Source organism: Mesoplodon densirostris, chromosome 4, assembly GCF_025265405.1.
Source record: "Mesoplodon densirostris isolate mMesDen1 chromosome 4, mMesDen1 primary haplotype, whole genome shotgun sequence".
Classification (NCBI taxonomy): Eukaryota; Metazoa; Chordata; class Mammalia; order Artiodactyla; family Ziphiidae; genus Mesoplodon; species Mesoplodon densirostris.
This window is the reverse complement of record NC_082664.1, coordinates 31,332,247-31,350,348: the sequence shown is the minus strand read 5'-3', so window position 1 is coordinate 31,350,348 and position 18,102 is coordinate 31,332,247. Positions and strand designations below refer to the sequence as shown.

General features: G+C 48.1%; 1 protein-coding gene across 7 annotated transcripts in view; it reads left to right on the top strand.

Annotated features, from left to right (window-relative positions):
- Positions 1–18,102, top strand: part of RGS6 (regulator of G protein signaling 6) — a 177,099-nt gene that overhangs the window by 130,735 nt on the left and 28,262 nt on the right. For all 7 annotated transcript variants that reach the window (XM_060098011.1, XM_060098013.1, XM_060098012.1 and 4 more), the window contains 2 exons: positions 1,867–2,053; positions 15,438–15,527. In XM_060098011.1, the coding sequence (XP_059953994.1) occupies positions 1,867–2,053; positions 15,438–15,527 (277 nt within the window). The remainder of the gene's footprint in view (positions 1–1,866; positions 2,054–15,437; positions 15,528–18,102) is intronic.

The following is an 18,102-nucleotide window of genomic DNA, read 5'->3' as shown; positions in this document are numbered from 1 at the left end:
ACCTGGGGCAGAAAGACAGAGGGCTGGTGTTGACGGGCAGGTGATGGCAGATGGCACTGGCAGGAACCCCAGGCACCTTCCACCCAGGCCACCCGAGGAAGAGGTGAGCTCTGAGGGATCAGAGTGGCCCAGGATTGAACCTGTGGCCGCCCTGCAGCTCCCTCCATGGCTCCCACACACGGGGCCTGAAAGCATTTCAGAGTTACACCGGGTAGGAAGTGCTCAGACCAGACCTGTCTCACGTACCCCTCCACCTGCTTTGTACCCACTGTGCCATGAGGAGAGAGATGCCCAGAAAGATACAGCAATTCCAAGACAGCAGCACAGCGGGGATGAGATCTTCCTCATCTTCTGGTTGAGTGAAGTGATTGTCTCCTTCCCCGCCTCTCGCTCTTCAGGACCAGCGAGGGAACCATGAGGGTTTTCTTCAGGGAGATCGTTAGAATCACTGATGGCAAATCAGGGGGAGAGTTGGAACTTACAGAGCTTGTGTCACACACGGATACACACACACACTCTCTCCAGTCTTCTGTCCTTGTGTAAATGGAGCTGCATTACCTGAGTTGGCCACTGGGTGGCACCTTTAGGCCATGCACTTGACTCCACAGACATTTCTCTGAACAGCAACAGAAAAATATGCTTACCCTTAAAAAAAAAAGAGTACATCTTACTGTGCGTGAAATTCGATGACAGATTGAATGCACCTTCCTCCATGTCGTGGTTCAGCTTTTCTTGTCCCTGCCCTTTTGTTGACTGGAGTAGGTGTGATACCGGTGACTGTGGGAACCACATAGCCAGGAGCCTGTCCTCATGTCTCATTGATGGGGAAACTGGACTCTGTTGTTCACAGGGCACAAGATGTGCCACCCAGACCTGAGTCCTGCTGAAAGCCCTCTCCAGGGATGCCTTGGGAACCCTCCTCATGACCTAGGGAGCTGTTGTCCAAGCTTTGGCCCTGGCTACTGCTGCTCTCAGCTGAAAAGAGCTCACAGCTCACGCCCACCTCTCCAACATCATACTGCTGCTGAGGGATTTGTGAGAGGCAAATACGGATGTGAGCACGAGGGTTTTCTCTCCAGTGATCCCTGGAGAATCTTTTGGTAGAGAGGTTCCCCACGTATGTCCCTTCAGCTTTGTTCCAGATGAGCCCATCTGCATTCCAACAGACATTTATTGAGCACCTACTATATGCCAAGCACCATGCCTGATACTGATGTTGCAAATAGGCTCGGTTTCTCCATCTATAATATGAATGACTGGGTCCTTCCAGCTCGAATACTCTTAATGACGCCCAGATTCTATCTGCTTCTTTGATCTTTCCTTCATTTGGATGCTGCCATATCCCAACCAGATATGGCAAAGGGACTCACATTGTCTGTGGCGTGGCATCTATGTCAAGTGGTAGTTCTCAGCCAGGGGTGATTTTATCTCCCAGAAGACATTTGGTAATGTCCAGACATTTTCTGGTTGTCACAACTGGGGAGGGGATGCCACTGGCATCTTATGGGTCGAAGCCAAGATTGCTGCTACATCTCTTTCAATGAACAAGGCAGCGCTCACAACAAAGAATTATCCAGCCTGAAATGTCAATAGTGCCGAGGCTGAGAAACCTTGATGTAGAGGGAGAGACATCTCTTTTTGGTAATCAGAAGCACAGTGATCTTCTAACATGCATTTAGTGCAATAATGGAACGCCTTTGTATTCTCAGCAGTCCCTGCGGCCTTCGTGATGTGTGAAGTGGCCACTGGGAAGGCTTGGGGATGCAGCAGAATGAGTGCCATGGGAGGTCAGTTCTGGGACCATGTCCAGCAGAACAGCTATTGACTAAGCTCCTGGAACAGACTGTCTTTGTGCTTCCATTTCAGGTTCTGGTTGGCTGTCCAAGATCTCAAGAAACAACCCCTACAAGATGTGGCCAAGAGGGTGGAAGAAATCTGGCAGGAGTTTCTGGCCCCCGGAGCCCCAAGTGCAATCAATCTGGATTCTCACAGCTACGAGATAACCAGTCAAAACGTCAAAGATGGAGGGAGATACACATTCGAAGATGCCCAGGTTTGCTTATCTAGTTGAATAGTTCTGTCCCAAGATGTTCACTTTTCCGCTCCACCACCCCACCCTTTAACACACATCCAAGGCATTGTATGTAGTTACAATTTCAAGTTTTATTATTTATAAGGCCATCAATGGAGACCATTCCAGGTAGGTGCACAAAAGAATTCCAGGAGGATTGTTTTCCTAAATGAGTTACATTGTTAAATAGAAATAGAAATTTACCATTATATGTGGTATCTTTTCCAGGAAAACCTCAGAGTGTTTTACAAAACCTGAAGTCCTGTAATAAGTCATAGTAGAATCTGGACACCATAGCACAACATTGGCAAACTGGGAACAGTAGCTGGCAGGGCCGGGGGTGAAGCCCACTCTCATAACTACCACCCTGCACTGCTTCCACAGTGACTCCCAAACCTGTGGTGACTGGGGAGCCTGTGCCATGTGATGAGATACCACGAGGAACAGGCCAAAGCCCCTGCCCTCAAGGGAGTTAAAGCCTAGTGGGAGAGAAAGACAAGGAAATGGGCAGTGTCACCAGTAAATGAAGTACCTCAACAAGATGAGCTCTAGGGTTTAAGGGACCCATGGTTGGTGGTTGGGGGAGGGAAACTCACAACCCTGCTAAGCACCGTTACCACACAGATGCTGGTGAGGCTGATGAAAGAAACAGAAGCCTCCTAAGCAGCAAGCTTAACTTGAGGGCTGGGAGGTGCCATTTCTAGAGATAAGCATCAGACTCATTTCTCACTTCCTGGTTCCTAACTTTTATTTCCTTCCGCCATCCTACACTCCCTGACAGGGCTTAAAGTTTTGCTCTTGTCCCCTCGACCATCTTCATTTCTCTCACTTGTAAGGTCCCCAGGTGAGAATTTAGCGAGATTGCCCTCCCACAGACATTACCCAATTTAGGAAACAGTCACCGATGCAGGTAATGGCATGAGAACACAGCCAGTGTCTCATCATCCAGATTTGCCTTGTCATTTGCTCAGAACTTCAGAATGGAAATACCTACCTACCACAACTATCATTTCTCTCGCACTGGTCATGAGCTCCACTGAACACCTGTGCCACGTAGATTTGGTTCTATAGAGTTTGGTGACTTTGCTTTATGAAGTCCCTCACACCCTTTGCACCTTCAAAGCAAAATATTTAAGTCATGAGAAACCTTTTTGTTTTCCAGTAGATTTTTGTATGTGTGTGTGTATGTGTCCCAAGCACATAGTGACATATCGTGGTGAGGAGAGTGATGGCGAAACTCCGTGGGTAATGGAGAGGCTCCATGGGTAGTAGAAGATCTCCATAGGTGATAGAGAATCTCAGTGGGTGGTGGAGAGATCTCCATGGGTGATAGAGAAGCTCCATGGGTGATGGAGAAGCTCCATGGGTAGTAGATAATCTCCATGGGTCATAGAGAAGCTCCATGGATGATGGAGAAGCTCCATGGGTGACAGAGAAGCTCCATGGGTGATGGAGAAGCTCCCCATATGAACAATCTGAAGCACAAAACTCAACTCTCCATTATTCATGAAACAAGAGGAAAGGGATACTGGTCAGAACCATGATGCTCCCCTCCCAGTATTATTGCTCTGATCATGACATCAGGAAGGATTTATTTTCATGTTTTATTATGGAAACTTGTAAACATGTGGAAAAGTAGAAGGAATGAAACAACAAACCTTTGTGGACCCTCATCCAGACTCAGCAATCATCTCTACAAGACTGATCTCATTTTATCTGTGTCCCCACCTACTTTTTCACCGTTTGTTTTAAAGCAAATCCAAGACTGTATCATTTCACTGTAAATAGTTAGGTATGTATCTCTAAGAGAAACTGACCCTTTGGTCTTAACATTACCACAATGCCTTAACAAATTAGCAGTTATCTCTTAATATCATCAAATGTCGTGCAAGTGTTCAAATTTATGGTAGTTCCATAAATGCCTTTTTAAAATCGTTATTCAAACTCAGAATCCAAACAAGGCCCACACATCACAGTAGATCACCATGTGTTTTAAGTGCCTCGTAATCTACGGGCTCCTTTTACATCCTCCCCACCCACCCCCCAACCCCTTGCAATTTACTTAATGAAGAAATTGGATCCTTTGTGCTGGAGAGATTCCATTGTCTGGATTTTTCTGACTGCAACCCTGTGGTACTATTTAACGTGTCCTTCTACCATCTGCATTTCCTATAAACTGGTCATTTGACTTAGGTATTTAGTCAGATTTAAGTTTGATTTTTGTGGGCAAAACTACTTCCCAGACTGTGCTGTGCTGTCTTGTCAGAAGGCACATGATGTCTAGTTGTCTCTCTTTGTGGTTTTAGCAGCTATTGATGCTTATTGCTTAAATCCATTAGTTAATTAGGGGTTACAAAATGTTGTTCTAATTCTATCATTCTTTCTTCATTTATTAACTGAAATACAAATAATCAAGTGCATCTACCATTTGATTATCTAGTAATACAGTTCACATAGGAAAGATGGAATATGTGTTTGATTCATTCCCTTTATTTGCCAATTTAAAAAATAATGAATGGGGCTTCCCTGGTGGCGCAGTGGTTGAGAGTCCGCCTGCCGATGCAGGGGACACAGGTTCGTGCCCTGGTCCGGGAAGATCCCACATGCCTCAGAGCGGCTGGGCCCGTGAGCCATGGCCGCTGAGCCTGCGCGTCCAGAGCCTGTGCTCCGCAACGGGAGAGGCCACAACAGTGAGAGGCCCGCATACCACAAAAAAAAGAGAAAAAAGGCTAAATTTCTTCTGTAAAGGGCCAGAGAGTTTAAATTTTGAGGTTTGTGGGTCATATGATCTACATCACTACTACTCAATTCTGCCATATAAAAACAGCTACACCGTAACAGTGTAACAATGTAAAATACATAAATAAGTGGGCATGGTTGTGTTGAAAAACTTTATTTATGGACCCTGAAAGCTCAATTTCTTATCATTGTTCATGAAATATTATTCTTCTTTTGATTTTTTTTTCATCCACTTAAAAATTTAAAAACCATCCTTAGTTCACATAACATAAAGAAATAGAGTTTGAGACCACTGTGCTGAACAATATATCATGAAAATCGTTGAAACACTTCAACAAATCCAGAAAGATAGAAGATAGACTTGGGAGTGGTTAATCTTTCATTTATATGGGAGAGTAGGTTAGAGTAGACCATCTTGGTGCAGTAACAGCAACCCACCAATCTCCGCGAATGTTTCTGCATCAAGATCGAGTGTTACGGAGCCAACCGACCGAGGGGAAGTCAGCCGGTACCATGATCTTCACACTGCCTTACACTTCCTGGCCAGCACTGCTGCCTTCACCCGCTGCACAGGTGTGACTTAGAAGTTTCCAGGTAAGGAGAGGAGGCTAAGACCCAGCCAAGACTTGCTCTCCGATCTCCCGACTTGCTGGTCAAGTCTGCAGCTCAGATCACACTGCCCCTGGGTTATTAGAGCTGAGGGCTTGGTTGTCATGCAGAGACCTGGAGAAACTCTGGTCCCTAGAGAAGGTCCCCAAGCTGGGGAGCAGGCTCTGATCCTGTTTCAGCCATATGCTTTGTCTAGGATTGTAAGATTGTACCTGTAAGTCCTTTAAGCTTGCTCCCCTCAGTCTGCCCATCTGAGAAGTGACAATGGTAACACCCAAGCCCTTTGGAACACCCCCCTCCATCCCCCCATTGGGATCAGGAGCTCTGGGGTGGCTTCCTCAGCTGGTCACATGGTTCTCAGAAGCCAACCAACAGTGGTCAAAATGCCAATAGACGTGTGAGTATATGTCCTGCTATTAGGGGTCAGTAGCCAGAGTGAAGGCTCAGCCAGATTCATGCATTCATTTGAAATGGGGACTGGGGCGGGGGGCGGTGCAGGCTCCCTCTGACGGTTTTGTCTTTTATTTGGCCACGTGCATTGTTACAGCAAAGTTAATTGCCTGTGTTTGCTTCCTGTGGAAATATCTCACAAGATGCCCTGTCAGCATGGGCCCAGCATTTGCACTTGTGTTTTGCCGATCCATTTGGCTTTTTTGAAAATTTGGGCCAAGACCAAATCTTCCCTAAAGGTCTGTGGGCTGTGACCGTAGCCCTCAGCTGTTTGCTGTGTTGTTCCAGTTTCACAGATTTAGCCTCGTGAGGGGAGGGGAAAAAAAGAAAAATGAGCCATGATTTTTTTTTTTTAAGGACTCAGTTCTTTATGCCAGGGATTGAATTCTCTGTTCTCAATCTTGGGGCGTCTGCAGGAGCTGCATTGCCACCTACTTCCTATGTGGTCTCAGGCAAGGATCTTGACCTTTTGTGTCCTAGTTTTCTCCTCTGTAAAATGGGGGTGATGTCTTCTCTACAGCCCTCTAAGGGTCTTTTAGAAATCAGATGAGCTAAGAGCGCTGAAAATCCTTTGAATAAGTGCTGTATAGTTATATGTGTGAACACACAAAAGTTAATGGCTTTAGTATTCCCTGAGGTCTCCAAATTCCAAGCTAGATCTAAAACGAGTTCTCCCAAGAAGGGTCTGCTCTTAGAAGGGGTTCTTAGGGGGGAAATTCAAAAATAAAAAGTATGTAGGAGCCAAATTTGGGGGGCCTTGAGTGTCTGCCTAAGGAATTTGAACTTTTCAGTCTGAAGACAGTAGGAAAACATTGAAGGCTCAGAGCTGAAAGAGGAGGAATCCAATGACGATGAGCAGGGCAAGCTGCAGCTGAGAGAGATCTGAATCTCGGGGCGTGTAGTCCGAAGCTCTGCTGGCGGTGTTTGGAGGAGAGAATGAAACCACAGGAAGTATCTCGAGCCTAAGACCTCCTCTTAGGGCATTCATCTCTTTCCAGAGCCTCCACAGGCTGCAGGAGGGAGACTGGAGTCAGCAGGCTGGTGCAGTGGCTGCCTGGCTTCAATTTTAAAAGTCTCAGAGTATCCTAGGATGTTCCGAGGACTGTGTCACTGGATCCATTCATTCATTCGTCCATCTCCCCATCCATCCATTTCATGAACATTCATTCTCCCGTTCGAGTTGGGAGACCTTGACCTGTGGGCTGTGAAGTTCTACACTGAGGGAAATTGCAAAGGATATTACGGACCCAGATGGCTTTTTGCCATTGGGCACAGCTTATCCAAGAGCACATCATTCTTTTTTTTTTTTTTTTTTTTTTTTTTTTGCGGTACGCGGGCCTCTCACTGTTGTGGCCTCTCCCGTTGCGGAGCATATGCTCCGGACGCGCAGGCTCAGCGGCCATGGCTCACGGGCCCAACCACTCCGTGACATGTGGGATCTTCCCGGACCGGGTCACGAACCTGTGTCCCCTGCATCGGCAGGCGGACTCTCAACCACTGCGCCACCAGGGAAGCCTGAGCACATCATTCTTTACAAATGAAACAAAACAGGCCTAAGAAAACACTTCACTGAGATTGGATTGGATTGGAAATCTGTCCATCAAAGGGACTGACAGTTGAATCTGATGGATCAATCCAGCCTGTTGACTTTGGTCCCTGCAGGTTCCCATGTAGGTTTCCTACATGTCCAAGCCACCCTGCTTTCCTGACCTGCAGTAGCTGCTCAGATGCCCCATCCAGACCTGTACCTGCAGGGTCTGGCCTCCAGCGCCTCTGGATTTTAAGTTCTTTGCTGGGAGCAGACATCTGGCCTTCCTTACCTTCTGTAAAATCCCTACAACACTAAAATAATGCTCTGCACACAGTTTTGGTTTAAATTAAAAAATTGCCTTGACAACTCAGTCCAGAATGATCACACTCTCAGCTGTACCTATCATTTAAAATAAATAAATAAATAAATAAAAGGCCATTTGTCCCTTGGTTTTCCACTTTGAAAAATCTTGCCACACAACCTTGGGGAGCACATATAGTAGGTGCTCAATAAATACTGGTTAAATCCTATTTCTACAGTATGCCAATTCAGCAAAACTTGGAATATCCACTAAGGCCCAGACGTTCTAGGCTCTGGGAATATACAGATACATAAGCTCTCCTCTTAAGCAGACCTCAGTCTAAGTTACCAAAACTCCGCTTGGCCATCATCCATGCGTGGAGTGATCAAAGGGCAACCGCAAGGGCTTCCCTGGTGGCGCAGTGGTTGAGGGTCCACCTGCCGATGCAGGGGACACGGGTTCGTGACCTGGTCCGGGAAGATCCCACATGCTGTGGAGCGGCTGGGCCCGTGAGCCATAGCTGCTGAGCCTGCGCGTCTGGAGCCTGTGCTCCGCAACAGGAGAGGCCACAACAGTGAGAGGCCCGCGTACCGCAAAAAAAAAAAAAAGAGCAACCTCAAGGTCAAAATGAGGTCAGGGTGATACAAGAGCTGAGAAATACACCATCAAGTTACACCCACAGTGAGCAGACAAGAAGCCTCTAGTCAAAAGTCTCTATTCTTACCTAAACTTAGATGTTTCAAAGCAACTTGATTAAGGAATGCAAGGCCTCTAACATTTGCTTTGTTCCAAAGCCAGAGTCCAGTGGAGCCCACGTTTACATTTGCCCCAGATTACTCAGAAGCAGATGTCTTCCTAACTTGATGAAGGCTGTTAATCTTTGCCCCAGTGGTGGAGGTGGTGGCATTGTGTGCCAGTATCACAAGACTACACCAAGTTTCCTGATATTAATCCTCATTTGGAGGGCATTTCCTAGTAGACTTCCCATGCCAGACATATTTTAATAAAAAATGCTATGGCACTGCTTACTCCAGGAATTACTCATTTTATCCTGTGGGTGGTTTTATTTTAGGGAAATGAACAGCAGAGGGAGGGATGCATTTTGAAAAGAACAAATCAGTTGTTTGTGAGCAGTTTCTGTTTATTACCACACAGACGAGTAGTTCTTGAAGAGAAGGTGTCAGAGAACTAAATTCCAAAATTTCTTTGTTGATGCTTCAGAGCAGAGATTTCTTGCACCAAGCCCCATGACCTTGAAGAGGAGAAGGAAACATTTGTCTAAGTTAATACCCATGGTATTTGGGTAGGTGAAAGGAAATATGCAAAGCTGTCTTTGAAGCTACTCTTATCTAAGAATAGGGATTGAACAGCATCAAAATACTGTGCCCTTTGGCCAGTTAAATTGAACATGTTTATACAGATGCTTTGCAATGTAAAGGCAAAAGATAATTCACTCTTACACTCTCTTATGACTTGAATGTTGCATTCCATGGAAACAGTGTCCGCCACGTCCCACTTAGAAGGACAAAGAAATCCAAATGGGGGCTTCTCATTTAAGATCCACAGGATCCTAGAATATTTATATATGTATATATATATATATATATATATATATCACTTTGCCATACAGCAGAAATTAACACAACATTGTAAATCAACTATATTTCAATTTTAAAAAAGAAGGAAAAAACCTGGAAAAAAAGATCCACAGGATCCTAGGATGGTCATCCAAAGCCGCATCCATGAGGACAAGCTACTGTCTTTCACTCAAGTGAGCATCTGTACTCACTCAAGTGAGTCTTTTCTATGTTTATTAAGCAGATACTGACTTAGGATCCCCATCAATTCCCTACCACTGTGCAGTCCCACCCTCTGTCCGCCTGAAGGACCCATGATGAGAAAAGTGTTAATTTTCTTTAGGCTTCAGCTAAACATGCCTACGGTCTGAAGACCTTTGGTTTAAGATATTCAAGAGTCTCTTGAAAGGTGAGACTCATACATCTTCTGGATGACTTTCTGTGACACAGACTTGCTGCCTGTGACTCCCCAGGGGCCCGGTCAGCCCTCAGAGCTTTGCCAGTTGGGCCCTTCCTTCTGGTGCGGAAGGCAAGTTGTACATGATCTGTGAGGTGAGAGCCTGTGTCACCCTGGGAGACTTGGCCGTTGCTGTCACTGACAACATGGTGGTGAACAGTTCCCGAAAGGGAATGGTGAATGGCGGTTGCATCTACCCCTGGGATGACTCAGATTAAAGATTGAGAGGAGGCCCCTGACGCTTCTGCTAACCACATGCTGAGGACTTTGTCTCAGCCACAGAACCTGACTCCCTCAAAACCCCAACTCAAAGACCATGAACAGCAGCATGTACCACGGGAAGAGTGTGAGCTTCGGGGTCACAGAACACTGGGCTCAAATCCTTGCTCTGTGCTTGGGCAAGTCACTCAACTTTGTAGAGCTTTAGTGTCCTCATCTGTAAAATGGGGTTGTTTAAACCTAAGCATTGATTCAGATCAAACAACAACAGCAATGGAAATAATACAGCTGGACTCCGCTCACCTTTCCTCCTCCCCGGGAACCTTCTGGTCTTTGGTCTCCTTCCCACGTCATCCCTGGCAAGGACAGTCCCAACATGAAGGCCAGTTATCATCATTACTTTACATGTGTATAGTTTTTGTAATGTGTTCCCTTGTATTTCCTCGGTTAATTGTGTGCTCAGCGGGGCTGGAAAAGGCAGAGTCGGGACCTGAATCCAAACCTTTGGCCCCCAGCCCAGCCCCCCTTCCAGCGTCTCACACGGCAGTGTCACATCCTGCCCCACAGCATCATCTTCCTTCAAAGGACCACAAGGGACCCAACAGTTCCCAAAGGCTGGATGTTGTTCCAGGAAGCTTGGGTGTTCCCAAGAGGACAGAGGACAGAGACACATACATCTGCAAAAGAAAAACAGGACACTTGAAAATCCCAAGAAGATCTCTTGGCAGCTGTGCAATGCTCCAGCTCAGCGGCCTCCCACTCCAGGAGGATGCTCTAAAGCCGGAGGATGAGACTGTAGCTGTTTCAGGAACCCACAGCAAAGAGGAGGACATAAGGGTGTTCTGAAGTAGTCTGACTGCTCCAGCATGCTTGGGGCCCAAGGCCCAGGCAACTGTCTGATTACCTTCCCCAGCACTGTGAGGCCCACCGTGTCTTGTCTAAAAACAAAGGAGATTTCCCAATGAGGACCCTCACTGCAAAACATTGATTTGTAGCAGGTGTGGTTTTGAGACAGTGTGCACTGCTCACTCCCTCCACCTCCTGCATATGTCTTGGACTCCACTGATTCCAGTCGTTTTGGGTTTAGGGGTTTTTTTCTTTCTCTCCATTGCTTTTTTTTCTGAATTTTTTTTATTGAAGTATGGTTGATTTACAACATTATATGAGTTTCAGGTGTACAACATAGCATTCAATATTTTTATAGATTACATTCCATTTAAAGTTATTATAAAATCTTGCCCATGGTTCCAGTTGGTTTTGCTTCTGCCTTAGCATTCCAGGTAAGCAAAGCTCCCATCTTGGGCTTGGCCCTGGACGAGGGTGGAGTGTCTCATCAGGGTGACATCCATGTACTGTAACTGTCAACCACCATGGGGTGTGATTCCCTCCCCCCACTGAGAAGTGTAGCTAAGATGTCCAGTATGACTTAGGGCCTTAGGGCATCAGTTTTTCTGCTTATGGAGAACCATCCTCACCCTCCCTGGAGCAGGTGCCTCCCTACATGTCAGGAAGGCAGATGTGGACCCTGGTAGTTCTGCTTGTTCACAGTCAACTCAATCATCCGTTTTTTAGAAAGAGAGAGAGGGAGCGGGGAAGGGAGGGGTCTGGGGAAGGAAGGAAGAGAGGGAGGGAGGGAAATAAAACAAGAAAAGACAAGAAAAAGCAAAGAAGAGAAATGCAAACTTCTTTCCCTCTGGCCCTTAGGAATTCTGTCGGTGAGCGCTCGCTGGTTTTGCCAGTGGCTCTCCTGCTTCTTGCAGATTCTGGATATACATTTTCCTTAAGACTGGTTGTCTGCAAAGCAGTGGAAACAAACCAGAACCCCTCATAAATCAGTAGGGGTCACTGCCAAGAGCTTTGTACACTTGCTGTCCCTGGCAGTGATAAACTCATTGCATTTGGGAACTGGCCAAAGGCCCTGAGTCCTATCTTAATTCTCATTCCCAGAAAAACCTCAGCACTCCGTTCCCCCACCCCCTGTTTACTGTCTTTGTGTTTCTTAGACAAAGCTGGCGAGGAAGAAGGCACAGAGTTCCATAACTGGGTACATCAAAGGCTGCACTTCTTTGCTTGGGGGAGGAGAGGAGGGTAGAGGAGAGTCCTGGATCCATAGGCTGTGGGAGGGGAGGCCCCAGATGGGCCTGAAGCCTCGGGCCCTGTGGGGGGCATGAGGGATCTGCAGAGGTTCTCGGATTCTGTTTTGCTCAGACCATGCCTTGCACATGCTAGTGTTGTTTTGGTGGTTGTTTCCTTACAGGGTAATCTGAGACGGTCATAATGATGGCCAAGGGCTAGCAACGAGGTTGGCAGAGTGAGACTGCCTTATGCAACCCACATCCAACAGGCTATGTTCTCTTTACTCTCTCCCCACAAGGTCCTCACCTTGGCTCTGGCCTTGGCAACAAATTGCCAAGTTGGCGTGTGACATAGAGAGGACAAGAGCAGCGCCCAAACTGCCCCTCTGACCCACATCAACTGCCCCCCGCTCCCCAGAGAGGGGACCACCACTGCCTGCTGCTCCTCGGCCCTGGGTTGTCCTTCCTGCTCTGGTTGACCAGACTAGGAACTGGGAGACACATCCCTGTCTGCTCAGCTCTTCCTACCTTGATGAGGCTCTTTCTGGTTGAGGGACAACCATTCCTCACCTCGGGCAGGGTAGGTCATCCTCAGTTACACCCGTTCACAGCACCCTGAGCCTGCTCTTCTTCCGTGTATCCCTCAGGTCAACTGGTCACGCACACCCTTATGCAATGAACTCTAAGCTGTATGACAGCGGGGACCTCTTCTGTCTTGGCGATGCTGTAATCTCGGTGCCTGACACAGTGCCTGGCACCTAGGAGATGCTCAACAAATATTTTGGAGATCAAATGTTGAGGCATCTGCTTTATCCTATTCTTTCTCAATTGACAAGTTCTTTCTTTCAATGGCTTTTTCTGCCCACGATGAGCTGGAGGAATTAGCTAGATCAGGGGTGAAATTTGTTGCCAAGGCCAGAAGGGCTGGGCTGGGAAAGGTTTCCTTCCTCTTCTTGGGGGAGCAAGGGGTATTTTGTGAGATATACTTGGGGATTTAGATTCCTCTGAGAAGTCAGAACAAGAAGCATGGGCCTGTTGCCTTGGAGAGGGGTTTGGAGAGGGTCCAGGCCTGAGGGCCAGGCCTTTCCAGATGACTCAGGAGCCACCTGGCTCTGTGGGCCAGACAGAAGCCATGCCTGAGACAAGAAGAAGGAGACAGTGAGATAGTTTCTCTCTGGGTTAACATTTGTACCTAAGATGTAAATGTTAGACCACTTTAAAGGGACAACAAATGCAAAGACCATGATGTCCCTCGGTCAAGGCCCTGAGGCCATTAGGGCTGAGCCACAAGGCCCACATCGGGACTTCCTTTGAGTTGAGTGTGATCCCCACTCTCCTTCCATATAGAGAGCAGGATCTGATCATAAACTAAAACAAGTATGGAGCCTGCAAACTTGCTCAGTACTTGCAAGCTCAGACCAGCATTTCAGTGAACCAAAAAGCAACATAAATTCCTCTCACATTTAACCCTGTGCTGGACGCTATGCACATATAAGAGATTAAAAACACATTGTTCCCTCAAGGAGCTTAAACTAGAGTGGGCTGGATTTTTGTTTGAAATTCGCAGAAAAACACTCAGCGACATGTGTTCCCACTAAGTTTATTAACTCAGAACACATCTGGATCATCAAAGTAGATTCAGATTGAAGCCAGTGTTTCATTTCACTGGGGTCCTTTCAGTGGTCCCATTCTCACGAGTAGGTCTGCACCTGCTTTTATAAATATGGGGGTGTCTGGGCAAGAATGAAGCTGGTACCCAAATAGGTCTGCATATGGTCCATCTGAAGATGGCCTGAGAGGGACCCACATGCCACCAAGGTGATGCTTGCCTTCCGTCTTCACTTTCTTTTGAGGTGGGCAGGAGGAGGGTCTTGGCAAGCCATCGTCATCACCCAGCTTCCTCTGGGATGCACCAGCAGTCTGGCCAGGTATCTCTTAAACGTGCCCCCAGCTGAGGAGAAGTCTCTACCTCCCCTTCCTCCTCCCCTGGGAAGAGTACCCAAGGAAGAGGTCCTTAATGACCAGTCCAGCCTCTTTGCTGAGCATTCTCTTCACTGACCAGCTCTCCATTCCCCTGAGCACTGGGGCCCTTGTCCAGCTTCGTGGGATGAACAATGAGTGTACATCAGGCAAGATGCTTCCCTGCCTGATGATCCCACCCTCCCTAGGGAAAGTCCACCCTCCTCCTAACAGGTCCTCTCTTGGGACAGCCAGACTTTCCTGTGCAGCTGAGCTACCTTCCATTTCAACTAATAAATAACCTTTTTCAATGGACAAGCTCCGTCTTTTAATGAAACAGGCTTTCCCCGCCCTTAATGAGGACAGATCTATTAGGAAGGGATCACAAGGCTATAGGAATTAGCCGGAAGTGAAAGGTAAAATCCGTTGCCATGGCCAGAATGTAATGCCTCTAGGAGCCCAGGAAGGCACTATGCCCCAGCATCTGCCCCTCCCGGATGGAAGACTCAGGCCTGGCATATTTGCCCAGATGCCCCCACGATCTGGTTCTAAGGGTCCCCTTCCAGGATGGGATGGTGGCCCTGACATGCACACACTGACCCAATTGCATCGTTGCCTGTGGACTTTGTTTTAATTACACGTTTTATTTTGAGATACTTTTAGCTTCACAAGCAGTTATAAGAAATAATATAGAGACATCCCATTGACCCAGTTTCTCCTAACAGTAGCATCTGCAAAAGCTATACTACAGTATCACGGCCATGATGTTGACATTGCTACATCCCCCGAGTTTATCAGATTTCCCAATTTTACTTGTACTCGTATGTGTGTGTCTGTGTTTAGTTCTATACAACTCTATCACATGTGTAAGATGTGTCAAGATACAGAGCTAGTCCACCACCACAAGAACCCTTCCTTTTGTCTTTTATAACCACACCTCCTTCCCCTCCCTACCCCTCTCCCGTCCCTAACCTCTGGCAACCACTAATCTGTTGTCTGTTTCTATAATTTGTCATTTCAAGAATGTCATATCAGTGGAATCACACAGTATGTAACCTTCTGGGGCTTTTTTTCATTCATCATAATTCCTTTGAGATTCATCCAAGTGGTTGGGTGCATCAGTAATTTCTCCCTTCTTATTGCTGTGCCTGTGGTTTTAATCATTAAGCCGTACTGCATCCCAACGTGGCACCAAGGCCCAATGACATAGCCCCTGCGACATGATCCTCAAGGATCTTTTACTCTGTGAGAGAAAATAGGTTTTGGGTGGTGTTTTCTGAGTGGGAAAAAAACGAAACAAAGCAAACATGTTACATGTTTTTCCAGGTACAGACAAGCATATTTCGGTTTGTTTGTTTCTTTCCTAACACAGTGGCCAGTTGGGTTGCAGTTCCCTTTAGCATTGGTTGACAGTTCTTTCTTGTGTCTTCCCACCTCCCGCCTTTCCAGGAGCACATCTACAAGCTGATGAAGAGTGACAGCTATGCCCGCTTCCTCCGGTCAAATGCTTACCAGGACTTGCTGCTCGCCAAGAAGAAGGTATCTCTGCGAAGGGTAGCCTTGCCTTTCTTAGCACTGTTGACCTTTGCCTGCTGCTTGCTGCTGGTGTGAAATGAGAATGTCATCCCTTGGGTTTTATTTCTTTTCTCTTTTCTTCTTTCCCTTCTGTACCTGGTCCCACTCCAATAGAATATAATTAGGATTGTCACCACGTCAGCCCCCCCGCCAAGGTCCAGGGTGTGGCATCCTGTCTCCCTGGACCCATCATCTCCATCTGCGTGTCCTGCCCCCTGCAGAGAGTGTGACCAAATTCTGAGGCCGCAGTGGCTCAGCCCAGGAGTACAGGGCTGGCAGTGACATCAGCCAATCCCTTAGGAAACCACTGAAGAGTCCAGCCCCCTCCCCACAGATTTTCTGTCCCCGACCAGCTCAGAGATGAGTATGAGGCAAGGATTGGGGCACCCTCCTCTGGATAGAAACACTTATAGGTTTCCAGGGGGCGATCTGGCACCCCAAGTCCTTCCTGGGGTGGTTGCCCCCTTCCTCTCCCTCACCTGCCCCACAGCATTTGCTTTTTCTTTTAACCAAGAAGCAACGGCATCCTAGCCCCTTCCTCCTCCTCCACTCTGAAGGAAGTCCTGGTTCCCTGTGGCCCTCAGTGTCTGGATTTGGGGGCGCAGGGACCCTCAGCATGCAGGCGGTGGGGAGTGGCTGAGGCAGGGATGAACTCAGCTGGATTTCTGGGAGGAGGGAAGGAAGAGCCAGGAGGGACATGGGGTCTGAAAAAGGGGAGGCAGGAGGGACGGCTCAAGCTTCCAGTATGCTTGCAGACGCTCTGCACGTCTCGATTCCGATCTGAGGCCCACGTGTGGTTAATGGGGCTCTCCTCGCACCAAGTCCCGGGACTCCCGTGCCATGCCACTTAGGACCATGCACATCCCTTTCTTCTCCCTCTCAGCCTCCCAGCAGCAGTCCCTGAGCCTGTGGTTGTCCAGCAACACGCTGTCTGTTGGGCTTCCTCTCTCAGCCACGCAGCCCCTCTTTCTGTGCACTGTGACCTCATGTGCCAGCATCTTGTCTGCATATCTGGCTGGTCCCACATCACTCCCGAGTCTAGAAGAGCATTTATATCCTGCTTGCCTGCCCTTAAGTAGCCCCGAGGACGTCTCCAAGAGCCTGAGAAAGAGGAGTAGACTTTGGGGACTCCCAGAGTGTGAGGAACCCAGCTTTCTTGTTGGCCTGCATCCCTTCCATCAGGTGTCACTACTACGATGGAAAATGTGAAGCCTGACCTCCAGCCCGCTCCCTTGCCAGAGGGTGGAGGTGAAGAGGCCCTGATGCAGCTGGCTGACATCCCCACCAGTAATGGCTCTGATACCCAGTTTTTCAAGAAAAGTTGTGGAGACCTTTGGTGCCTCCAGCCCAGATCTCAGGGGAGAAGGCAAAGTAATTGTTCCTTATTTCTTGTGGCTCAAGACCCTGAACTGATCCCGGTGTGGGGAAACTGTGAGTCTCTAGCGGTCTGACCCACCTGGGCCTGTCCACACACCCAGAAGAAGCCAGATGCCATTCAGTCTCCCTGTGGGTCTGAGCACAAAGGGAAAACGCACCCCAGCACACGGAGTGGGGCTGAGATTCCACAGATCCTCCCGTACGAGGAAAGCTTCTCGGAGGAAGTCACTTGAATGAGGAAGGAACGGACGGCCTGCCTGTAAAATGTCACAGATGAAGTTCATTAGAATTATCCTTCCAGCCCCTACACCAAGGAGTGTTCTTGGGGCAGAAAGCTCTTGCAGATACCAAAGCCCTTTCAATATCCAGGGGTTAATTGTTTCTAAAATCAGTGACAAGCCTACCTTTTCTTCCATTTCTCCCTGAGTCTCCAGGCATGGACTGGATTTGTAACTCGGCACTTCCAGGTAGGCCTAGAGTGTCTTCTGATGTCAGGGATGGGCTTACCATGTGATCTACATGTCCAGGTCAGGAAGGGATGTGAGCCACAAACTCCAGCTAAGAGGAGGGATGTAAATCGGCCTCACTTTGCTGCTCAGGAAGGCTCCGGATGGAGTCTGGAGGCATAGCCTTCCAGTCCTTCCTCCCTAATTCCTCCTCTATCCTAGTATTTTCAGAGATCAGGTTAGTTATTCTGATGAGCCGGGTCTCAAGAGCAGGTGAGCTGGGTTTTGAGGGGCCCCTTCAGAACACTTAAGTGCCAGTACTTAAGTACAATTTTCCAGGGCAGCTCGGAGGACCTGTGCAAGGCAGAGGAACCTGAATAAGTCAGGCCAGTGGCCACTGTCTGTGAGCAGCAGCTCAGGAGCCAAGGGACAAGAATGCCAGGCGCAGAATGCCAGCAGCGTGGCCTAGGACTGGCCTGACTTGAGCTGCACAGACAGCCCCCGGGCTGCCCACTGGATTGAAGCTGAGTCCTGCCGTCCCCAGTGGGGAGACTCAGTATGGTGCCAGGCCAAGCACGGATCCTTGAGTTCCCTGTGCCTGAAGGAGAAAGACCAGCTTGGCTCTGTGGCGGTGTGTCCTTTGTGTTGTGTCTTCCTTCTGCAGCGTCCTCTCTGTCTCCCGACAGCCAGCTGAGGGGATGGGGCATGACAGCCAA